Consider the following 19,198-nt stretch of genomic DNA (forward strand, 5'->3'; position numbering starts at 1 on the left):
CGGACGGACACACACACGCATGGGTGCTCTCTCTCTCTCTCTCTCACACACACACACACACACACCACATATTTATGAACTTTTACAACGTGTTGTCTATGTGGAAAACTGGGCATGATTCATTCCATTCCATTCAACAAAGATTCTGTGTATGTGTGTGTGTGTGTGTGTGTGTGTGTGTGTGTGTGTGTGTGTGTGTGTGTGTGTGTGTGTGTGTCTTTTTCTCCCTCCCTCCGTCTCCCTCCCTCTCTCCATCACTTTCTCCCTCACTCTCTGTCTCTCTCTCTGGCTTATCAAACAATACATTAGATCTCTTGCACTCATCTTTATCTGATAGGAAACAACTAATGATAATAAATGGAAAAGAATCTTCTCTCTTACCCATTGAATATGGTGTTCCTCAGGGTTCTGTGTTAGGACCGATATTGTTTTCCATTTATATCAATGACTTCCTTTATTTATCACTGCATTTTGTAAACTGTTTGCGGACGATATGACTTTACACGTTAACAATTCTAAACTCTCTGAAGTTTCCATGACGTTGCAGGCAAGTATTAATCAATTAACTGATTGGTCCGAATTGGACCACATGAGTTTGCATCCACAGAAAACCAAATACATGTTGATTACAACCAGACAGAAGCGTCAAACTCTTGCATCTAATTCCTCCTCCCTTTTAACAAATGGCAAAATCATTGAAGAAGTCGACAGTCACAAGGTTCTTGATTGATAACAACTTGACTTGGTCTGATCACATATCTATGTTATGTAAAACTGTTTCCAAAAAGGTATATCAACTTTCTGAAATAAAACATTTTTTTTTAAAATTTACATACCCGAAAAAAATATTTTTCCACACCTACATTCAATCTTATATAAACTATACCTCAACTGTCTGGGACTCAGCGAGTGATAACATCCTAAAACCACTCCTAAGTCTTCATAGGCGTGCTCTTAAATTAGTTATTCTAAAATCTTCCTCTTTTTCTGTTTCTGATTTCATAGAACCTGATGTATTGCCACTGAAATTTAAACTTAGATATAATAAAGCCATATGTATGTTCAAAATAATATCAGGTTATGCCCCACCCTCTCTCACAAGTAATTTTTCAGTAAATAGTCACCGTCACACACATAAAATAATCTTACCTCGGCCAAGAATTGATCTTTATAGAACAAGTATCACATACTCTGGTGGATATTAATGGAATACTATTTCATCTACACTTAACATAAACTCCAGTCTCGGTGTCTTCAAAAGACTATATCATAAACATCTAATGTCAGAGCTAAGTTCTACGAATCCTCGAAATAACAAATGCTGTATTCTTAATATCCTTGTCTATGTGTCTATCTCCCTTCCTCCCCTCCCCCCTTCCCCCTCTCTCTCTCTCAACAGTTTTTCCTCTCTCTCCTTCGTGTCTCTTCCTCCCTTCCCTTCCTCCTTCCCTCTCTCCTTCACGCTATGCACACCACGTTATTTTGCGGAGAACTGAGTATTTTCTAAGCCATTATCTGTTCTTGTTGTTGCCATGCGATATGTATGTATTTTTCCCACTTTTTTCTCTCTTTGTATTTCCTTGATAAGTTTATACGTTTTCTTTACGAGGGTAGGATGAAAACAGGCAGATACGTGCCTGTTCCTTTTCCTTCAATAAAAAAATTACCATTTCCATTTCTCTCTGTCACACACACACACACACACACACACACACACACACACACACACACACACACACACACACACTAACCCTCTCTCTCTCTTTGTCTCTCTCTGATAAAACGAAGGAAGGAACACCAGGGCTGAAAAGCGTGGCAGCTGGTTTAGGACCAGACCAGAGTGGGTTTGGCGTGTGGCAAGAACATCAGTTAGAGCTGTCAGGACCCTGCAGGCCTCCAACACAGTGTGTGTGTGTGTGTGTGTGTGTGTGTGTGTGTGTGTGGTGTTGTCTGAGTGTGTATGTGTGTGTATGTGTGTGTGTGTGGTGTTGTCTGTGTGTGTGTGTGTGTGTGTGTGTGTGTGTGTGTGTGTGTGTGTGTGTGAGGGACATGGGGGGAGGGGGGCTAGGGGATTAAACCTTTGCACGCCATCTTTCAACATAATGTTTTCCATCCATGGGTGTTACTTAACGGATGAAGATGCAAAACTGGATAGCTGCTATATGCAATCGCGGGCGCGCGCGCGCACACACACACACACACACACAATCTCTCTATTTCACGCGCGTGCGCACACACACATACACACGCACGCGCAGATACATATACGTGCGCACTCACACACACACACACACACACACACACACACACACACAAAGCCATCTCTGCCCCCCACCCACATTCACCCCCCAGGGCATTACAACATTGCAGAATTACATGGAACACGATCGCGTGAGGAAACTGGACCTGAAAGCGAGGCTCAACGGACGTCAGAGGACAAGTGATATCCGGCCCAGCTCACCTCGGGACTCTCTCTCTCTCTCTCCCCTATCACACACACACACACACACACACACACACACACACACACACAAAGATGCAGACACACACACGCGCACGCACACACACACATACACCACACAAGATGCACACACACACACACAAAGATGCAGACACACACACGCGCACACACACACACACCACACAAGATGCACACACACACACACACACACACACACACACACACAAGATGTAGAGGACCAAGAGACACGTGAAGAGATGGACAGAGTGCCAGACACACAGGAAAGAACAGAAAAGCATGGAAATCAAGAAGTAAAGGAAGAAGAATATGTAAAGAAAGACAAAAAGATGAAACCACAACAAAGCTGTTTCCTTGAAGCTTTCCAATTTCAAGATTTTTAGTTTCTTTCTTTTTCCCTATCTGTCTGTCTGTCTTTGGAAAGCAAGAAAAAAATGACGGAGAGTCAGCGAGATAAAAGAGAATTCACGCTTTCCTTCAAACTTTTATTTGCTTGTTTCTACCTCAAGAGAAATAAACAGGTGTAATTAAACACACACACACACACACACACACACACACACACACACACAGAAACAAGGACCGAAACACACACAGACCTCTGTGATGGTGAAACTGTCATAGACGAACGTCTGTTCCCATTGTGGCTTCTGGCTGTGAAAGCGAGGCTCTGTCTTCTGCGCTCCTCGTGACCTGGGCAGAGGTGACCATTACTTGTGACTGCACACACTGACACATGTTTACAGCTGGGCCAACAGCAAAGTGAGAGTGTATCATCAATAGTTTCTTCATTGCAATGGGAAATCACTTACAGCTTCGTCTTTTGTGAAAGACTATGACTCTCAATGTAAACAATTGTGCTGAACTGTTTTCACGAGCATTGCACGGAGCTTGGACTATTCAGCCATCTGCGCATTCACAGATAGATTCATGAGCATCCTCCCCCCCACCCCACCACCACCCTCCCCCCATCCCCCAGCTGGATGACAACGATGGTCATCATCGATCTCGATGGACACACCACCACGGAGCTGCTGCTTGCATGATTCGAACAGTTGGAAGAGGAAAGAAAGAAAGCAATGACTGGTTTGACGATGAGTGTAAAAGGAAGAAGAAACATTTCAAGGGCCTCCTTAAAAGTTTTCAAAGGAGTAAAACTGAACAAAATAAAAGAGAACGTAAAGAGAGTTACGTAAATGAAAGGAAGGAATATACCCTTCTGAAGAGAAAAAAGAAACACGAGTTTGAGGAATTAAGATTGCATAGATTAAAAGCTTCAATCAAAGATTCCAATTTGTTTTGGTCAACAGTAAGATCTCTTAACAGAAAATCATTTGTTTACAATAATATCAGTATTCAACAGTGGCATGACCACTTCGCTAATGTGTTTAAAAATAGTGAAAATACTGTTCAGGAGGATGTGGTGGTTGAGGATGCTAGTGACTTTGAAGAACCATTATTTAATGACCCGATATGCAGAACTTGAAAACAGGTAAAAGTGCAGGCCCAGATAGAATTTTAAGTGAAATGTTGAAGCAAGCAAATGCAGCTGTTGTTGACTTTCTGGTGTTACTGTTTAACAGAGTATTTAACGATGGAATTTTTCCTGCAGAATGGTCTGAATCAATTATTATCCATATTCACAAAAAAGGAGACCCGAATAATCCTGATAACTATCGTGGTGTCGCACTCACAAGCATTGTCAGTACAGTATACACTCACATTTTAAACAGAAGATTGACAAAATGGACAGAAAGGGAAGAAAAAAATCACTGAAGAGCAAGCTGGTTTTCGATCAGGTTACAGCACCATAGACCACATTTTCACGTTATATGCCTTAGTCCAAACATATTTATTAAAAAAATACAAAATTGTATGTTGCCTTTGTCGATTTTCGCAAGGCGTTTGACTCTGTAAATAGAAATAACCTGTGGAATGTGTTACGTAAAAGTGGAGTAGATGGTAAACTTTATATGGCTCTTCGTGGTGTGTATGGATCAGTTTTGGTACGTGTGCGTGACAGGTGTGTGTATTCACATATATCTGATTGTCCTAGAGGAGTAAAGCAAGGTTGCTTGTTAAGTCCATTGATGTTTTCATTTTTTATAAATGAACTGGCAGGAGAAATAACAAAAAAAAGGTAAACATGGAATTCAAATGATCCCTGGAGCTGTCGAAGTATTTCTAATGTTATTTGCAGACGACGTGATTCTCTTGTCTAGCACGGCCACAGGACTTCAAAATCAGTTAAATGCATTAAAACAAGAAGCAGATAGATTATTTTTAGAAGTAAATCTTGAAAAAACCAATGTAATTGTATTCAGGAAAGGTGGCCACCTATCTAGACATGAAAAATGGCAATACGGTACCGATGAAATAAAAGTAACGAATATTTATAGATATCTTGGTATGTTCTTTACAACAAAACTCAGTATGACAAGCACAGTAGCAGAAACATGTAGGAAGGGAAAGAAAGGGGTTATTGAACGTTTGAGATGCTTACATAAACTAGGTTCCATGGATTCATCTATTTTCTGGAAACTTTTTGATGCTTAAGTCGAACCAATGTTGACCTATGGTTCTGAAGTATGGGGACTTTGTGATAATAAAGATATCGAAAAAGTGCACACTTTTGCTATCAAACGTTTTCTAAAGGTACCTCTGCATGCATCGAACACTGTGTTATATGGAGAGACTGGAAGATACCCATTATATATTAGATCATATGTGAAATGTGTCAAATATTGGTTAAAATTGATTAGTCTTCCTGCATCGAGACTTTGTAAACAAGCGTATGTTATGTTATTAAACGAACACGAGAGAGGGAAGGAAAATTGGGTGTATTTGGTTAAGAAAATATTAACAGTACATGGATTTGGAATTGTGTGGATGTGTCAGGGAGTTGGATGCGAAAAAGGATTTATTTCTGAATCCAAAGATAGACTTATAGCTTCATATAAGCAAGACTGGCATTATGAAATGGAAACAAATGAAAAATACAGTTGGTTCTATCAGTTTAAAAATGTTTTTGGAATAGAAAAATATATCACAGTTGTAACCAACAAGTGGCATAGAATCAGTTTAGCCAGGTTTAGGTTGAGATCTCTTGGATTATATGCTCATAAATATTGGTTTCAAATTAACCCATCCATACTCTCCCCTTGTCCAATGTGCGGTTTTATAAAGGAGGATGAGTTACATTTCTTGTTTCATTGCAAAGCGTACGCTGATATTCGTAAAAAATGTACTGTCTTTAAAACATGTTCTGCAAAGAATGAAGATCTGTGCAGTGTACTTAACATACATCAGGAAAATTCAATCCAGTCTCTGGCAAAGTATATTGCCGAAGCATATAATTTTCGAAGAAAAAACATCACTCACTGTTGTTCTTTAAGTAACTGACTTCGTAAACTGGATGGTCGAAATTATGTAGATTCCTTATCAATGGATTTCAAAAATGGTATGTTTTGAATAGTCGTTCAAAAATGGTATGTTTTGAATAGTCGTTCCATCTTTTTTTAGAACTATTTTGTTGTTGTTTTGATTGTACCCCCATGTCATTAGGGCTGATAAGCTATTGACATTAAAACAGTTCTGAGTTCTGAGTTCTCTCTCCCTCTCTCTCTCTATACATATATTTTTTCTTCTTTTTTTTTTTTTTACACCCAAGCACTTAAAGTCAGCAGTAGATGCATCAGTAGGTGGTTTCTTCATCTCTGGAATCAGAAGAGGTTGTACAGAAAACAGTGACAGTGGCTCACTTGTAGTGCAGGATCTCCTCTGGAGTGTTGCTTCAAAGCGACCAATACAAAGCTGACTGACTGCTGGTACAGCCAGACTTGGTGTGGCTTTCGATGAGAGAGATGAGGTGACTCATTTTATCATGAAGACCAGTGCTACTGATAGAAAAGAGAAATTGTGGCTGGGAAAGACATGAACAAAACACAGACATTACATTGAAATGAAACTGATTTGACATGGTTTCCTTAAGGATTGTTCCACCACTAAGGAACAGTATCAAAGCTTTAGATGAACATTACCTACTTTGTTGATATATTCTTGATACAAACAACCCCTCCTCCTCCCCTCCTCCTCCCCCCCTCTCTCTCTCTCTCACACACACAATCTCCCCCCCCCACTCCCTCTCTCACACTATCTCCCCTCCCCCCTCTATTTCCCCCTCTCTCACTATCTCCCCTCCCCCCCTCTCTCTCACTATCTCCCCTCCCCCCCTCTCTCTCACTATCTCCCTCCCCCCCTCTCTCTCACTATCTCCCCCCCCCCTCTCTCTCACTATCTCCCCTCCCCCCCTCTCTCTCACTATCTCCCCTCCCCCCCCCCCTCTCTCTCACACTATCGTTCCCCTTCTCTCGCTATCTCCCCCCCCCCTCTCTCTACTCCCCTCTCTCTCACTATCTCCCCTCCCCCCTCTCTCTCACTATCTCCTCTCCCCCCCCCCTCTCTCTCACACTATCCTTCCCCTTCTCTGCTATCTCCCCTCCCCCTCTCTATCTCCCCTCCCCCTCTCTATCTCCCCTCCCCCTCTCTCTACTCCCCTCTCTCTCTCTCTCTCCCCTCCCCCTCACTATCTCCCCTTCCCCTCTCTATCACTGCCTCCCACCCTCCACCTCCCCTCTTCATGTCCCCACAATCATTACCTCCGATCAGGCAGAAGGTGTACCAGAACAAATGGCGACGGCACATTGGTCGACCCGTACTCTAGCTCCGCCCCTTCCAAGCTGCCGTAGCCATTCTCCGCCCACTGCACGGTCACGTGGGGTGGTTCTCGCACGTGAGGCTCCGCCCCTCTCCCCACGTGCGACCCATCCGAGCTTGGATCCACCCCCACTCCTCGAGACAGCACCTGCTGTTTACTGGAGCTGCCGCCATCCTCGTGCTCTGTCGTTCCGTGCGAGTCGCTCACTCTATGCTCGATGCCGGGCCGCGCTTCTGGTAATGCCAGGTCCCGGGCCGCCACGAGCGTGACGTAGAGGACAGCGGTGGAGGGGTCGTAGTCCAGGGACAGCAGCAGCTCTCCACTCATCTGGCGGGACTCGCGGCCTATCTCCACCTGTGGGACGAGAGACATGAGGAGATAATGATACACGGTACATAGAACTCTGTATAGAACTCATCTGGCGGGACTCGCGGCCTATCTCCACCTGCGGGACGAGAGACATGAGGAGATAATGATACACGGTACATAGAACTCTGTATAGAACTCATCTGGCGGGACTCGTGGCCTATCTCCACCTGTGGGACGAGAGACATGAGGAGATAATGATACACGGTACATAGAACTCTGTATAGAACTTATCTGGCGGGACTCGCGGCCTATCTCCACCTGTGGGACGACAGACAAGGGGAGACAATGCACAGTGCATTGGGGTACATAGATCTGGGGGAACACAGACCTAGGGGTACATAGATCTGGGGGAACACAGACCTGGGGGTACATAGATCTGGGGGAACACAGACCTGGGGGAACTGGGGGTACATAGATCTGGGGGAACACAGACCTAGGGGTACATAGATCTGGGGGAACACAGACCTGGGGGTACATAGATCTGGGGGAACACAGACCTAGGGGTACATAGATCTGGGGGAACACAGACCTAGGGGTACATAGATCTGGGGGAACACAGACCTAGGGGTACATAGATCTGGGGGAACACAGACCTGGGGGTACATAGATCTGGGGGAACATAGACCTGGGGGTACACAGATCAGGGGGAACATAGACCTGGGGGAACTGGGGGTACATAGATCTGGGGATACATAGACATGGGGGTACATAGGGGGGAACACAGACCTAGGGGTACATAGATCAGGGGGAACATAGAACTGGCCGGTACATATCTCTGGGAGAACATAACTGGTCTGTGTTCCATTTGATCTATGTACCCCCAGGTCTATATTTCCCCAGTTATATGTACTTCCATGTCTGTGTTTCCCCAGGTCTATGTTTAACCAGATCTATGTACCCCTAGGTCTATGTTCCCCCAGATCTATGTACCCCCCACCCCCGGTTCTATGTTCCCCCAGATCTATGTACCCTCATGTTTATGTTTCCCCAGGTCTATGTTCCCCCAGGTCTATGTTTAACCAGATCTATGTACCTCCGCGTCTATGTTTGCCCAGATCTATGTATTCCCAGGTCTGTTTAACCAGATCTTTGTACCCCCAGGTCTATGTACCCCCAGGTCTATGTACCCCCGGCCAGGTCTATGTACCCCCAGGTCTATGTACCCCCAGGTCTATGTACCCCCGGCCAGGTCTATGTACCCCCGGCCAGGTCTATGTACCCCCAGGTCTATGTACCCCAAGGTCTATGTACCCCCGGCCAGGTCTATGTACCCCCAGGTCTATGTACCCCCAGGTCTATGTACCCCCGGCCAGGTCTATGTACCCCCAGGTCTTTGTACCCCAAGGTCTATGTACCCCCGGCCAGGTCTATGTACCCCCAGGTCTATGTACCCCCAGGTCTATGTACCCCAAGGTCTATGTACCCCCGGCCAGGTCTATGTACCCCCAGGTCTTTGTACCCCCAGGTCTATGTACCCCCAGGTCTATGTACCGCCGGCCAGGTCTATGTACCCCAAGGTCTATGTACCCCAAGGTCTATGTATCGCCGGCCAGGTCTATGTACCCAAGGTCTATGTACCCCCAGGTCTATGTACCCTAAGATCTATCCCAGTTCAGTGCAGGGACTCGAACCCGTGGACACTCCCTCACCACCAGGCCATGACCACCAGACCCCCGCTCCACCAAACGTGGACACTCCCTGAACCAGGCCCTGACCACCAGACCACCACTCCACCAAACGTGGACACTCCCTGAACCAGGCCCTGACCACCAGACCACCGCTCCACCAAACGTGGACACTCCCTGAACCAGGCCCTGACCACCAGACCACCGCTCCACCAAACGTGGACACTCCCTGAACCAGGCCCTGACCACCAGACCACCACTCCACCAAACGTGGACGCGGACAGAAAAACGAGGGAAAAAAGAAGCAGCATTGATTTTCGCCGTATCATGGGTGGCCTTTACGGAAAGGTCAGGCACAGGTCGCAAACGGTCACTGGTGTATGTAACACACGGACAAACGGACGCACCGTGGGTGGACAAAGCGAAAGGTGAGTGGAGTGACGTCAGGCAGGTCCAGTTGCCCTTTGGTCCTGAAAGCACGCAGCAGCATACTGACCACACAACTACGGAGAATATGAAAGCAACGTTCCATGCACAACACTGACTCCATTTGGAAACTGCCTTTTTAGTACAAAGGACAACATTATGCACTGAACACCGTGTCCTGTACGCTCTTTGAAGTGTAATGTGTTTTAACACCGCGCGCCCACACTCGTAGCCTGTGTTTACATTCCCGCACGCCCACCCCCTTGTGTGTGTGTGGAGGGGTGGTGGTGGCTGGGGAGAGAGAGAGAGAGAGCTCAGAACTCAGAACTCAGAACGTTATTTATTCAAGGATTAAGATTTTAGGCATGGCCCATTCTTTCAACCTGTCCTAGCTAATCTACAATAACACATATATATTTAAGGGAAAGGGGAGAAAGAAAGAAGAAAAAACCCCAGAAAGAATGTGATAAAGCACACACACACACACACACACACACACACACACACACACACACACACATTGACAGATGGATAAGAGAGAGAGAGAAAGGGGGGGTGGGGGTGGGGTGGGGAGGGGAAGAGAAATATGTCATCAGTATCGACAACCGGATGACTAAAGGCACATTGTTGTTATCACCAAATCCACGTAGAGAGTTGTAATTGATACTAAAATGACTACTACCATCACCAATATCACTTATACAACAGCTATTGTCACCACCATGATGGAATGAAATGAATACATTCATGCATGCACACAAATTAGAAGAAAATGAAAGAAATGCAAACAAGCAAACAAAACAAGTAAAATGTAAAGAAAATAGGACAGAATAAGAATAAGAGCAAAACAAGAACAAGGAGAAACAATAAAAACGGATCCAATAAGTATAAATGCCCTCATTGTTACTGCCAACGGTCGCTTCTATAACTGTCACTTATGGTTGAAAGGACTGAAGATATTTATGGAGATTTGACTTGAAAGTAAGTACAGAACTGTTCGTTTGTATGTGTTCATGGAGTGAACTCCATAGGGATGCACCTGAAAATGCAAGAGGGAGAGAGAGAGAGAGAGAGAGAGAGAGACGAAACAAAGTTCAGTTAGGCCCCTACACACCCACACACACATTAACCCCCTTCACCCCCCCCCCCCCCCCTCCCACACACACACACAAGTCGTGACCGAACGAGAAGCCAGACACCCAACGCTTTGCGGGGTCAGTCCCTACTACATCGATCATTCCATGCACCACAATCACACACATCACTGGTCCGCGCGCCCGATATTGTTTTCAATTGTTAGCAGCAGCACCAGCAGCACATGTGCTTTTGGTAATGAAGTAGTAGTAACAGTAGTACTAGCAGTTGTAGTATAAGTAGTAGTAGTTGTTATTGTTGGAGAAGGAAGAGGGGGGGGGGGGGGGAGGGCATTTGTGTAGAAGTAGTAGTAACAGTAGTAGTAGGAGGAAGAGGGGTGGTGGTGGTGGTGGTGGTGGCAGAAGAAGGAGCAGGAACAGGTGGAGAAGGTGTTTGTGGAGTAGTAGTAGTAGTAGTAGTCACCGTTCAGCACGATGGATCCTCCTCTGACCCATTCCTAATCAAGAGCGGGGTGAAGCAAGGCTGTGTGCTGGCCCCAACACTCTTCGGTATCTTCTTCTCACTGCTGCTGTCCCATGCCTTCAGTCAGTCGGAGGACGGAGTGTATCTCCACACCAGAAACGATGGCAGTCTCTTCAACCTGGCCCGCCTTCGCGCTAAAACCAAAGTGCGACAGGTTCTCATACGCGAGATGCTTTTCGCAGACGACGCAGCTCTGACAACTCACTCTGAGTATATTCTTGTTTCCATAACCCACCGAACGCTGACATGGATTACAGGATCTTTAACGTGCGTATTTGATCTTCTGCGTGCGTATACACACGAAGAGGGTTCAGGCACTAGCAGGTGTGCACATATGACCTTGGAGATCGGAAAAATCTCCACCCTTTACCCACCAGGCGCCGTTACCGAGATTCGAACCCCGGACCCTGAAATTGAAAGACCAACGCTTTAACCACTCGGCTTTTGCGCCCGTCTGTTAATCCATTGAACCCTTGACAGTTTTCAGCCTCGCCAGGTTTCATGCAACACTGATTCGGAAAAGCAAAGAATAGAAAAGACAAAACAAAGAAAAAACAAAACAAATACAGCCGTAGAAAATATATTTTCCTCCAAAGTACGTGTCCTGTGTGTGTGTGTGTGTGTGTGTGTGAGAGAGAGAGAGAGAGAGAGAGAGAGAGAGAGAGAGAGAGAGAGAGTGTGTGTGTGTGTGTGACACAGAGAGAGAGAGAGGGAGGGAGAGAGAGTGTGTGTGTCTGTGTATTTACATTCATTCGCTTATTTTATTCATTTATCATTATTGTCCTTTCTTCTTTACATTTCTTTTTATTTCTTTATCTATTTGCTTATTTGATTTTATTTATTTATTTATTTTATTTAGTTACTTGTCTACTCAAATTTATTTATTCATTAATTTGATGACTTGTCCATTTATTTGTTTATGTATCTCTTTCTTTTCCCTCAACGCCTGACAAAGCGCGTTGGGTGACACTGCTGATGCCGTTGGGTGACACTGCTGATGAGTTGGGTGACACTGCTGATGACGTTGGATGACACTGCTGATGACGTTGGATGACACTGCTGATGAGTTGGGTGACACTGCTGATGCCGTTGGGTGACACTGCTGATGAGTTGGGTGACACTGCTGATGACGTTGGGTGACACTGCTGATGAGTTGGGTGACACTGCTGATGCGTTGGGTGACACTGCTGATGCCGTTGGGTGACACTGCTGATGAGTTGGGTGACACTGCTGATGACGTTGGATGACACTGCTGATGACGTTGGATGACACTGCTGATGACGTTGGGTGACACTGCTGATGACGTTGGGTGACACTGCTGATCAGGCATCTGCTTTGCAGATGTGGTGTAGGCCATTTACGGATTTGTCCTAATGTTGTGACACCTCCTTGAGTAACTGAACTGAATTGAACTGAACACAAGTGAACCCCCTCAGTCCACGTCACTTCAAACCAAATGAAAAACATGTTGCGTCCTTCATGAACTGCGGAAAAGAACCAGCAGTGTGTGGACACAGCCTACACCTCGGAACAAGGTCTCCATGGAACTGGCTGCAAGCTGTGCGTTGTGCCTGACGTTGGGCAGCAGATCCCAGGGGCAGCAGATCCCAGGGGCAGCACAGGAGGAAAGTGACTGAGTGGTTATGACCCCTGTCTGCCCATACAATGTCCGTGAGGGTCGGGGTTCGTATTCCGCTCTCGCCCTTTCCCCCCTAAGTCTGACTGGAAAAATCATGCTGAGAGTCTAGTCATTCAGACTGGACGGAAATCCGAGGTCCCGTGTGTAGCATGCATCTGCGCACTGAAAGCAGGAAGAAAAACAAACAAAAAACAAACAAAACCCACAGACCCCATGGCAACAGAAGCGTTGTCCTCTGGGCAAACTTCTGTAAAAACAAATCCCACTCTGGTAGGTACACAGATAGATATGCATGCACTCAAAGGCGTGACAAAGCGCGTTGGGTTATGCTGGTTGCTGGTCAGACATCAGATGGATTTGTCCGAACGCAGTGCAGTGACCAGCCCTTGAGAAAATGAAATTTGGGATGGCCTGCATTTCGGAACAAGGTCTTCAAGAAGCGGGCTGTGCAATGTTTGTGTCTAATATCGTGCAGGTCCCAGCTAGGCGATAGCAGAATGATGTTTCTTATACTGAGAGACTGGTTGTACGGCACGCACGCACACGCACGCACACACACACACACACACACACACACACACACACACACACACACAGCTTACTTATTCACCTGTCAAACAGATGAGACAACGACCATGCTGTGACAATAACAATCATACACGGTTCACATAAAGTTCTAGACCACTTTATAAAAGCAACCAGGTATGTTTTCATAACTTCTTTTTTTTTCTAAAATCGAAAGGTGATTTAAATCACACAGGCTGCATTTCTATCTTTATCTATCTATCTATCTATCTGTCTATCTATTCATTTATTCATTCATTCATTTACTTATTTATCTATATATTCATGTTTTTTTTTGTTTGTTTGTCTATTTCTCTCAGTTCATATCATGTCCCTGGAGGCCTGACTAAGTGTTGGGTTACCCTGCTGGTCAGTCATCTGCCTGTCAGCAGTTGTGGTGTAGCGGTAGAGTATATGGATTTGTCCGAACGCAGTGACACCTCCTTGATCAACGGAACTGAACTGAATTCAACAGCCTGCATATGGCTTACAACTGGCCTCTCTACAGCCTGTATATGGCTTACAGTTGGCCTCTCTACAGCCTGTATATGGCTTACAACTGGCCTCTCTACAGCCTGTATATGGCTTACAACTGGCCTCTCTACAACCTGTACATGGCTTACAACTGGCCTCTCTACAGCCTGTATATGGCTTACAACTGGCCTCTCTACAGCCTGTATATGGCTTACAACTGGCCTCTCTACAGCCTGTACATGGCTTACAACTGGCCTCTCTACAGCCTGTATATGGCTTACAGTTGGCCTCTCTTCAGCCTGTATATGGCTTACAATTGGCCTCTCTACAGCCTGCATATGGCTTACAACTGGCCTCTCTTCAGCCTGTATATGGCTTACAATTGGCCTCTCTACAGCCTGTATATGGCTTACAACTGGCCTCTCTACAGCCTGTACATGGCTTACAACTGGCCTCTCTACAGCCTGTATATGGCTTACAACTGGCCTCTCTACAGCCTGCATATGGCTTACAGTTGGCCTCTCTACAGCCTGTACATGGCTTACAGTTGGCCTCTCTTCAGCCTGCATATGGCTTACAACTGGCCTCTCTTCAGCCTGCATATGGCTTACAACTGGCCTCTCTACAGCCTGCATATGGCTTACAACTGGCCTCTCTACAGCCTGTACATGGCTTACAGTTGGCCTCTCTTCAGCCTGCATATGGCTTACAACTGGCCTCTCTACAGCCTGCATATGGCTTACAACTGGCCTCTCTACAGCCTGCATATGGCTTACAACTGGCCTCTCTACAGCCTGTATATGGCTTACAACTGGCCTCTCTACAGCCTGTATATGGCTTACAACTGGCCTCTCTACAGCCTGTATATAGCTTACAACTGGCCTCTCTACAGCCTGTATATAGCTTACAACTGGCTATGTTTATAATTATATTCAAATAATGTTTCTTATTTTTTTCTGTTTTTACATTAAGAATACTAGTTATTACCTGCAGTGTGTGGATGTATGTATGAAACGATGTATGTGATATTTTTTACATTTGTATCTTCGTAATATTTGTTGGGGCTGTTGTTGGCTTTTACAGTTATGGTCCCCATGTTGTTTACTTGTCTATGTTGTGATAATGCACCTGACCAAATTTCTCCAGTTGGAGATAATAAAGTTATTCTTATCTTATTCTTATCTTATCTTCTCTACAGCCTGTATATGGCTTACAACTGGCCTCTCTACAGCCTGTATATGGCTTACAACTGGCCTCTCTACAGCCTGTATATGGCTTACAATTGGCCTCTCTACAGCCTGTATATAGCTTACAACTGGCCTCTCTACAGCCTGTATATGGCTTACAACTGGCCTCTCTACAGCCTGTACATGGCTTACAACTGGCCTCTCTACAGCCTGTATTTAGCTTACAACTGGCCTCTCTACAACCTGTACATGGCTTACAGTATGCCTCTCTACAGCCTGTATATGACTTACAGTATGCCTCTCTTCAGCCTGTATATGGCTTACAGTATGCCTCTCTTCAGCCTGTATATGGCTTACAGTATGCCTCTCTTCAGCCTGTATATGGCTTACAACTGGCCTCTCTACAGCCTGTATATGGCTTACAGTTGGCCTCTCTACAGCCTGTATATGGCTTACAACTGGCCTCTCTACAGCCTGTATATGGCTTACAGTTGGCCTCTCTACAGCCTGTATATGGCTTACAACTGGCCTCTCTACAGCCTGTATATGGCTTACAACTGGCCTCTCTACAGCCTGTATATGGCTTACAACTGGCCTCTCTACAGCCTGTATATGGCTTACAACTGGCCTCTCTACAGCCTGTATATGGCTTACAGTTGGCCTCTCTACAGCCTGTACATGGCTTACAACTGGCCTCTCTACAGCCTGTATATGGCTTACAACTGGCCTCTCTACAGCCTGTATATGGCTTACAACTGGCCTCTCACTGAATTCATACAAACGGCTGTTTCAGGCACACATGCATGTTGAACAGCTTGAAAAGAATACGTCTGAGAAATCAATATCTCTGCCTCCAAATTCACAGATGAAAATTCAGTGGTTATAAACGATAGCCGCGGGTTTTTCGTTGCTTAAAAAAGTGGGAGAGCATGTGCAAGAAACGACCGCCTGTGGTTATGAGTGGTGCTGATTACATCTGCTGCAAAACCACTGTGTGCCGAACAGCATCATTCCACATGCCCCCAGGATGAACAGAAGTTCCAAAGTGGTGCTGAAAACTCAGCATCATTCCTACATGCCTCAAAGGAGAAGTAAACTTTAGACCAGTTCCCAAGTGGTGCTGAAAACTCAGCATCATTCCAACATGCCTCAAAGGAGAAGTAAACTTTAGACCAGTTCCCAAGTGGTGCTGAAAACTCAGCATCATTCCTACATGCCTCAAAGGAGAAGTAAACTTTAGACCAGTTCCCAAGTGGTGCTGAAAACTCAGCATCATTCCAACATGCCTCAAAGGAGAAGTAAACTTTAGACCAGTTCCCAAGTGGTGCTGAAAACTCAGCATCATTCCTACATGCCTCAAAGGAGAAGTAAACTTTAGACCAGTTCCCAAGTGGTCCTTCACTTTCTGTGCACCCTGTACTGCTCACCAGTCAGACACATAACGATATATATATATATAATCGGCAGGCGTACGTGACGTGTAGACACAAAAGAAGTCTACGTGGGAACGGAGTTACCCCGATTCGCTTATTCCTGATTCACCTATTCCTTACACAGCAATTCCTGATTCACCTATTCCTTACACAGCAATTCCTGATTCACCTATTCCTTACACAGCAATTCCTGATTCACCTATTCCTTACACAGCTATTCCTGATTGGCCTATTCCTTACACAGCTATTCCTGATTGGCCTATTCCTTACACAGCTATTCCTGATTGGCCTATTCCTTACACAGCAATTCCTGATTCACCTATTCCTTACACAGCTATTCCTGATTCACCTATTCCTTACACAGCAATTCCTGATTCACCTATTCCTTACACAGCAATTCCTGATTCACCTATTCCTTACACAGCAATTCCTGATTCACCTATTCCTTACACAGCTATTCCTGATTCACCTATTCCTTACACAGCTATTCCTGATTCACCTATTCCTTACACAACTATTCCTGATTGGCCCATTCCTTACACAGCTATTCCTGATTGGCCTATTCCTTACACAGCTATTCCTGATTCACCTATTCCTTACACAGCTATTCCTGATTCACCTATTCCTTACACAGCTATTCCTGATTGGCCTATTTCTTACACAGCAATTCCTGATCGGCCTATTCCTTACACAGCTATTCCTGATTCACCTGTTCTTTACACAGCTATTCCTGATTGGCCTACCACAGAATCGGTTGTCTCGATTCCACTATTTCTAGTTCATCTATGTACTTATTTGAAGTGCCGTCCAAAGCTGCGAAAGATATGTCTTCCCCAATTTATCGTTTTAAACTTTACTATAAAATTTCTTCTTTTTGTCTGAGAGCATTGTGATCTGGGCATTGGGTATTATGTTCACAAACATATTGTAATGCTCGTTCATGAACGGTGTGTGTGTGTGTGTGTGTGTGTGTGTGTGTGTGTGTGTGTGTGTGTGTGTGTGTGTGTGTGTGTGTGTGTGTGTGTGTGTGTGTGTGTGTGTGTGTTTGAGTGTGCGTGTTTGAGAAAGAGAGGCTGAATAGGCAAAACGGGAGTGGCGAGTGGCCAAACAGGACAGAGAACAAACTGAACAGGTCACCGAGTGTGGCACCACATCACACAGTAGGCCAAACAGGACAGATAACAAACTGAACAGGTCACTGAGGGTGGCACCACATCACACAGTAGGCCAAACAGGACAGAGGGTGGCACCACATCACACAGTAGGCCAAACAGGACAGAGGGTGGCACCACATCACACAGTAGGCCAAACAGGACAGAGGGTGGCACCACATCACACAGTAGGCCAAACAGGACAGAGGGTGGCACCACATCACACAGTAGGCCAAACAGGACAGAGAACAAACTGAACAGGTCACTGAGGGTGGCACCACATCACACAGTAGGCCAAACAGGACAGAGATAACAAACTGAACAGGTCACTGAGGGTGGCACCACATCACACAGTAGGCCAAACAGGACAGAGAACAAACTGAACAGGTCACTGAGGGTGGCACCACATCACACAGTAGGCCAAACAGGACAGAGACAACAAACTGAACAGGTCACTGAGGGTGGCACCACATCACACAGTAGGCCAAACAGGACAGAGATAACAAACTGAACAGGTCACTGAGGGTGGCACCACATCACACAGTAGGCCAAACAGGACAGAGGGTGGCACCACATCACACAGTAGGCCAAACAGGACAGAGAATAGGTGAGTCGGACCTGTTCCCGTGGGAACATACGGATGGCTTCCGCAGTTGGGAACACCCCACCCCCACCCACCCCCCACACCACCGGTATATTGGGGTTCATTCTTACGTGTGCATAATGACATCTTTCAGGTGAGCTTTCTCACAGGTGGTGAGAACAACACTGACATGTATGAAGTAGACACAACGGCCAGAGTGTGTGTCATGTAAACTATACTGGTCACAGTCTGATCCCGCGAATATACGATGGACTGAAGTTATGACTAAAATGTGTGTGTGTATGTGTGTGTGTGTGTGTGTGTGTGTGTGTGTGTGTGTGTGTGTGTGTGTGTGTGTGTGTGTGTGTGTGTGTGTGTGTGTGCTGACTCGACGTGTTTGAACAACGGTTGAACACACACACACACACACACACACACACACACACACACACACACACACACACACACACACACAGGTAAATCATCCTATTTCGCACCCTTACCTTATTCACAATTTATGCTCCTCCCGCTCCCCCACCCCCATTCCCCTCCCCCCACCCCACGCACACACGCCCCCCTTTTCCGAACATCATCCTCATCCACACCAACACCTTCACCACCACCACCCCCATATCCCCCTCCCTGCCCATCCCTCGCCCCCATCCCCCACCCACCCACCCATCTATAATTACTTATGTGTGTGTACAAAATGCTTTCATGGTTGTTATTCTGCATGGTCATGTGCCGGATCGACCACAATACAAAATATAATCAAATAAAATCGAATCAAATCCAAAGGCAAGATTGTCCGAAGTACATCAGTGTGCGTCTGCCACACCATCGAGAAGTCACACGTGGGTCTCCCAAGTTCACTACAATTATGGGATGAGGGCAAACACCCTTCTACGGTTATAATTATGGGATGAGGGCAAAC

The 19,198-nt window shown here is 45.7% G+C and overlaps 1 protein-coding gene across 1 annotated transcript in view; it reads right to left on the reverse strand.

The window, feature by feature from the left end:
* LOC143294658 (uncharacterized) overlaps positions 1-19,198 on the reverse strand; it is a 149,613-nt gene that overhangs the window by 23,404 nt on the left and 107,011 nt on the right. The window contains exons 10-11 of the mRNA XM_076606036.1: positions 7,138-7,550; positions 3,079-3,172 (exon numbers count right to left, since the gene is read on the reverse strand). Of these exons, the coding sequence (XP_076462151.1) occupies positions 3,079-3,172; positions 7,138-7,550 (507 nt within the window). The remainder of the gene's footprint in view (positions 1-3,078; positions 3,173-7,137; positions 7,551-19,198) is intronic.

Source organism: Babylonia areolata, chromosome 20 (genome assembly GCF_041734735.1).
Source record: "Babylonia areolata isolate BAREFJ2019XMU chromosome 20, ASM4173473v1, whole genome shotgun sequence".
In the NCBI taxonomy this organism is placed as follows: domain Eukaryota; kingdom Metazoa; phylum Mollusca; class Gastropoda; order Neogastropoda; family Buccinidae; genus Babylonia; species Babylonia areolata.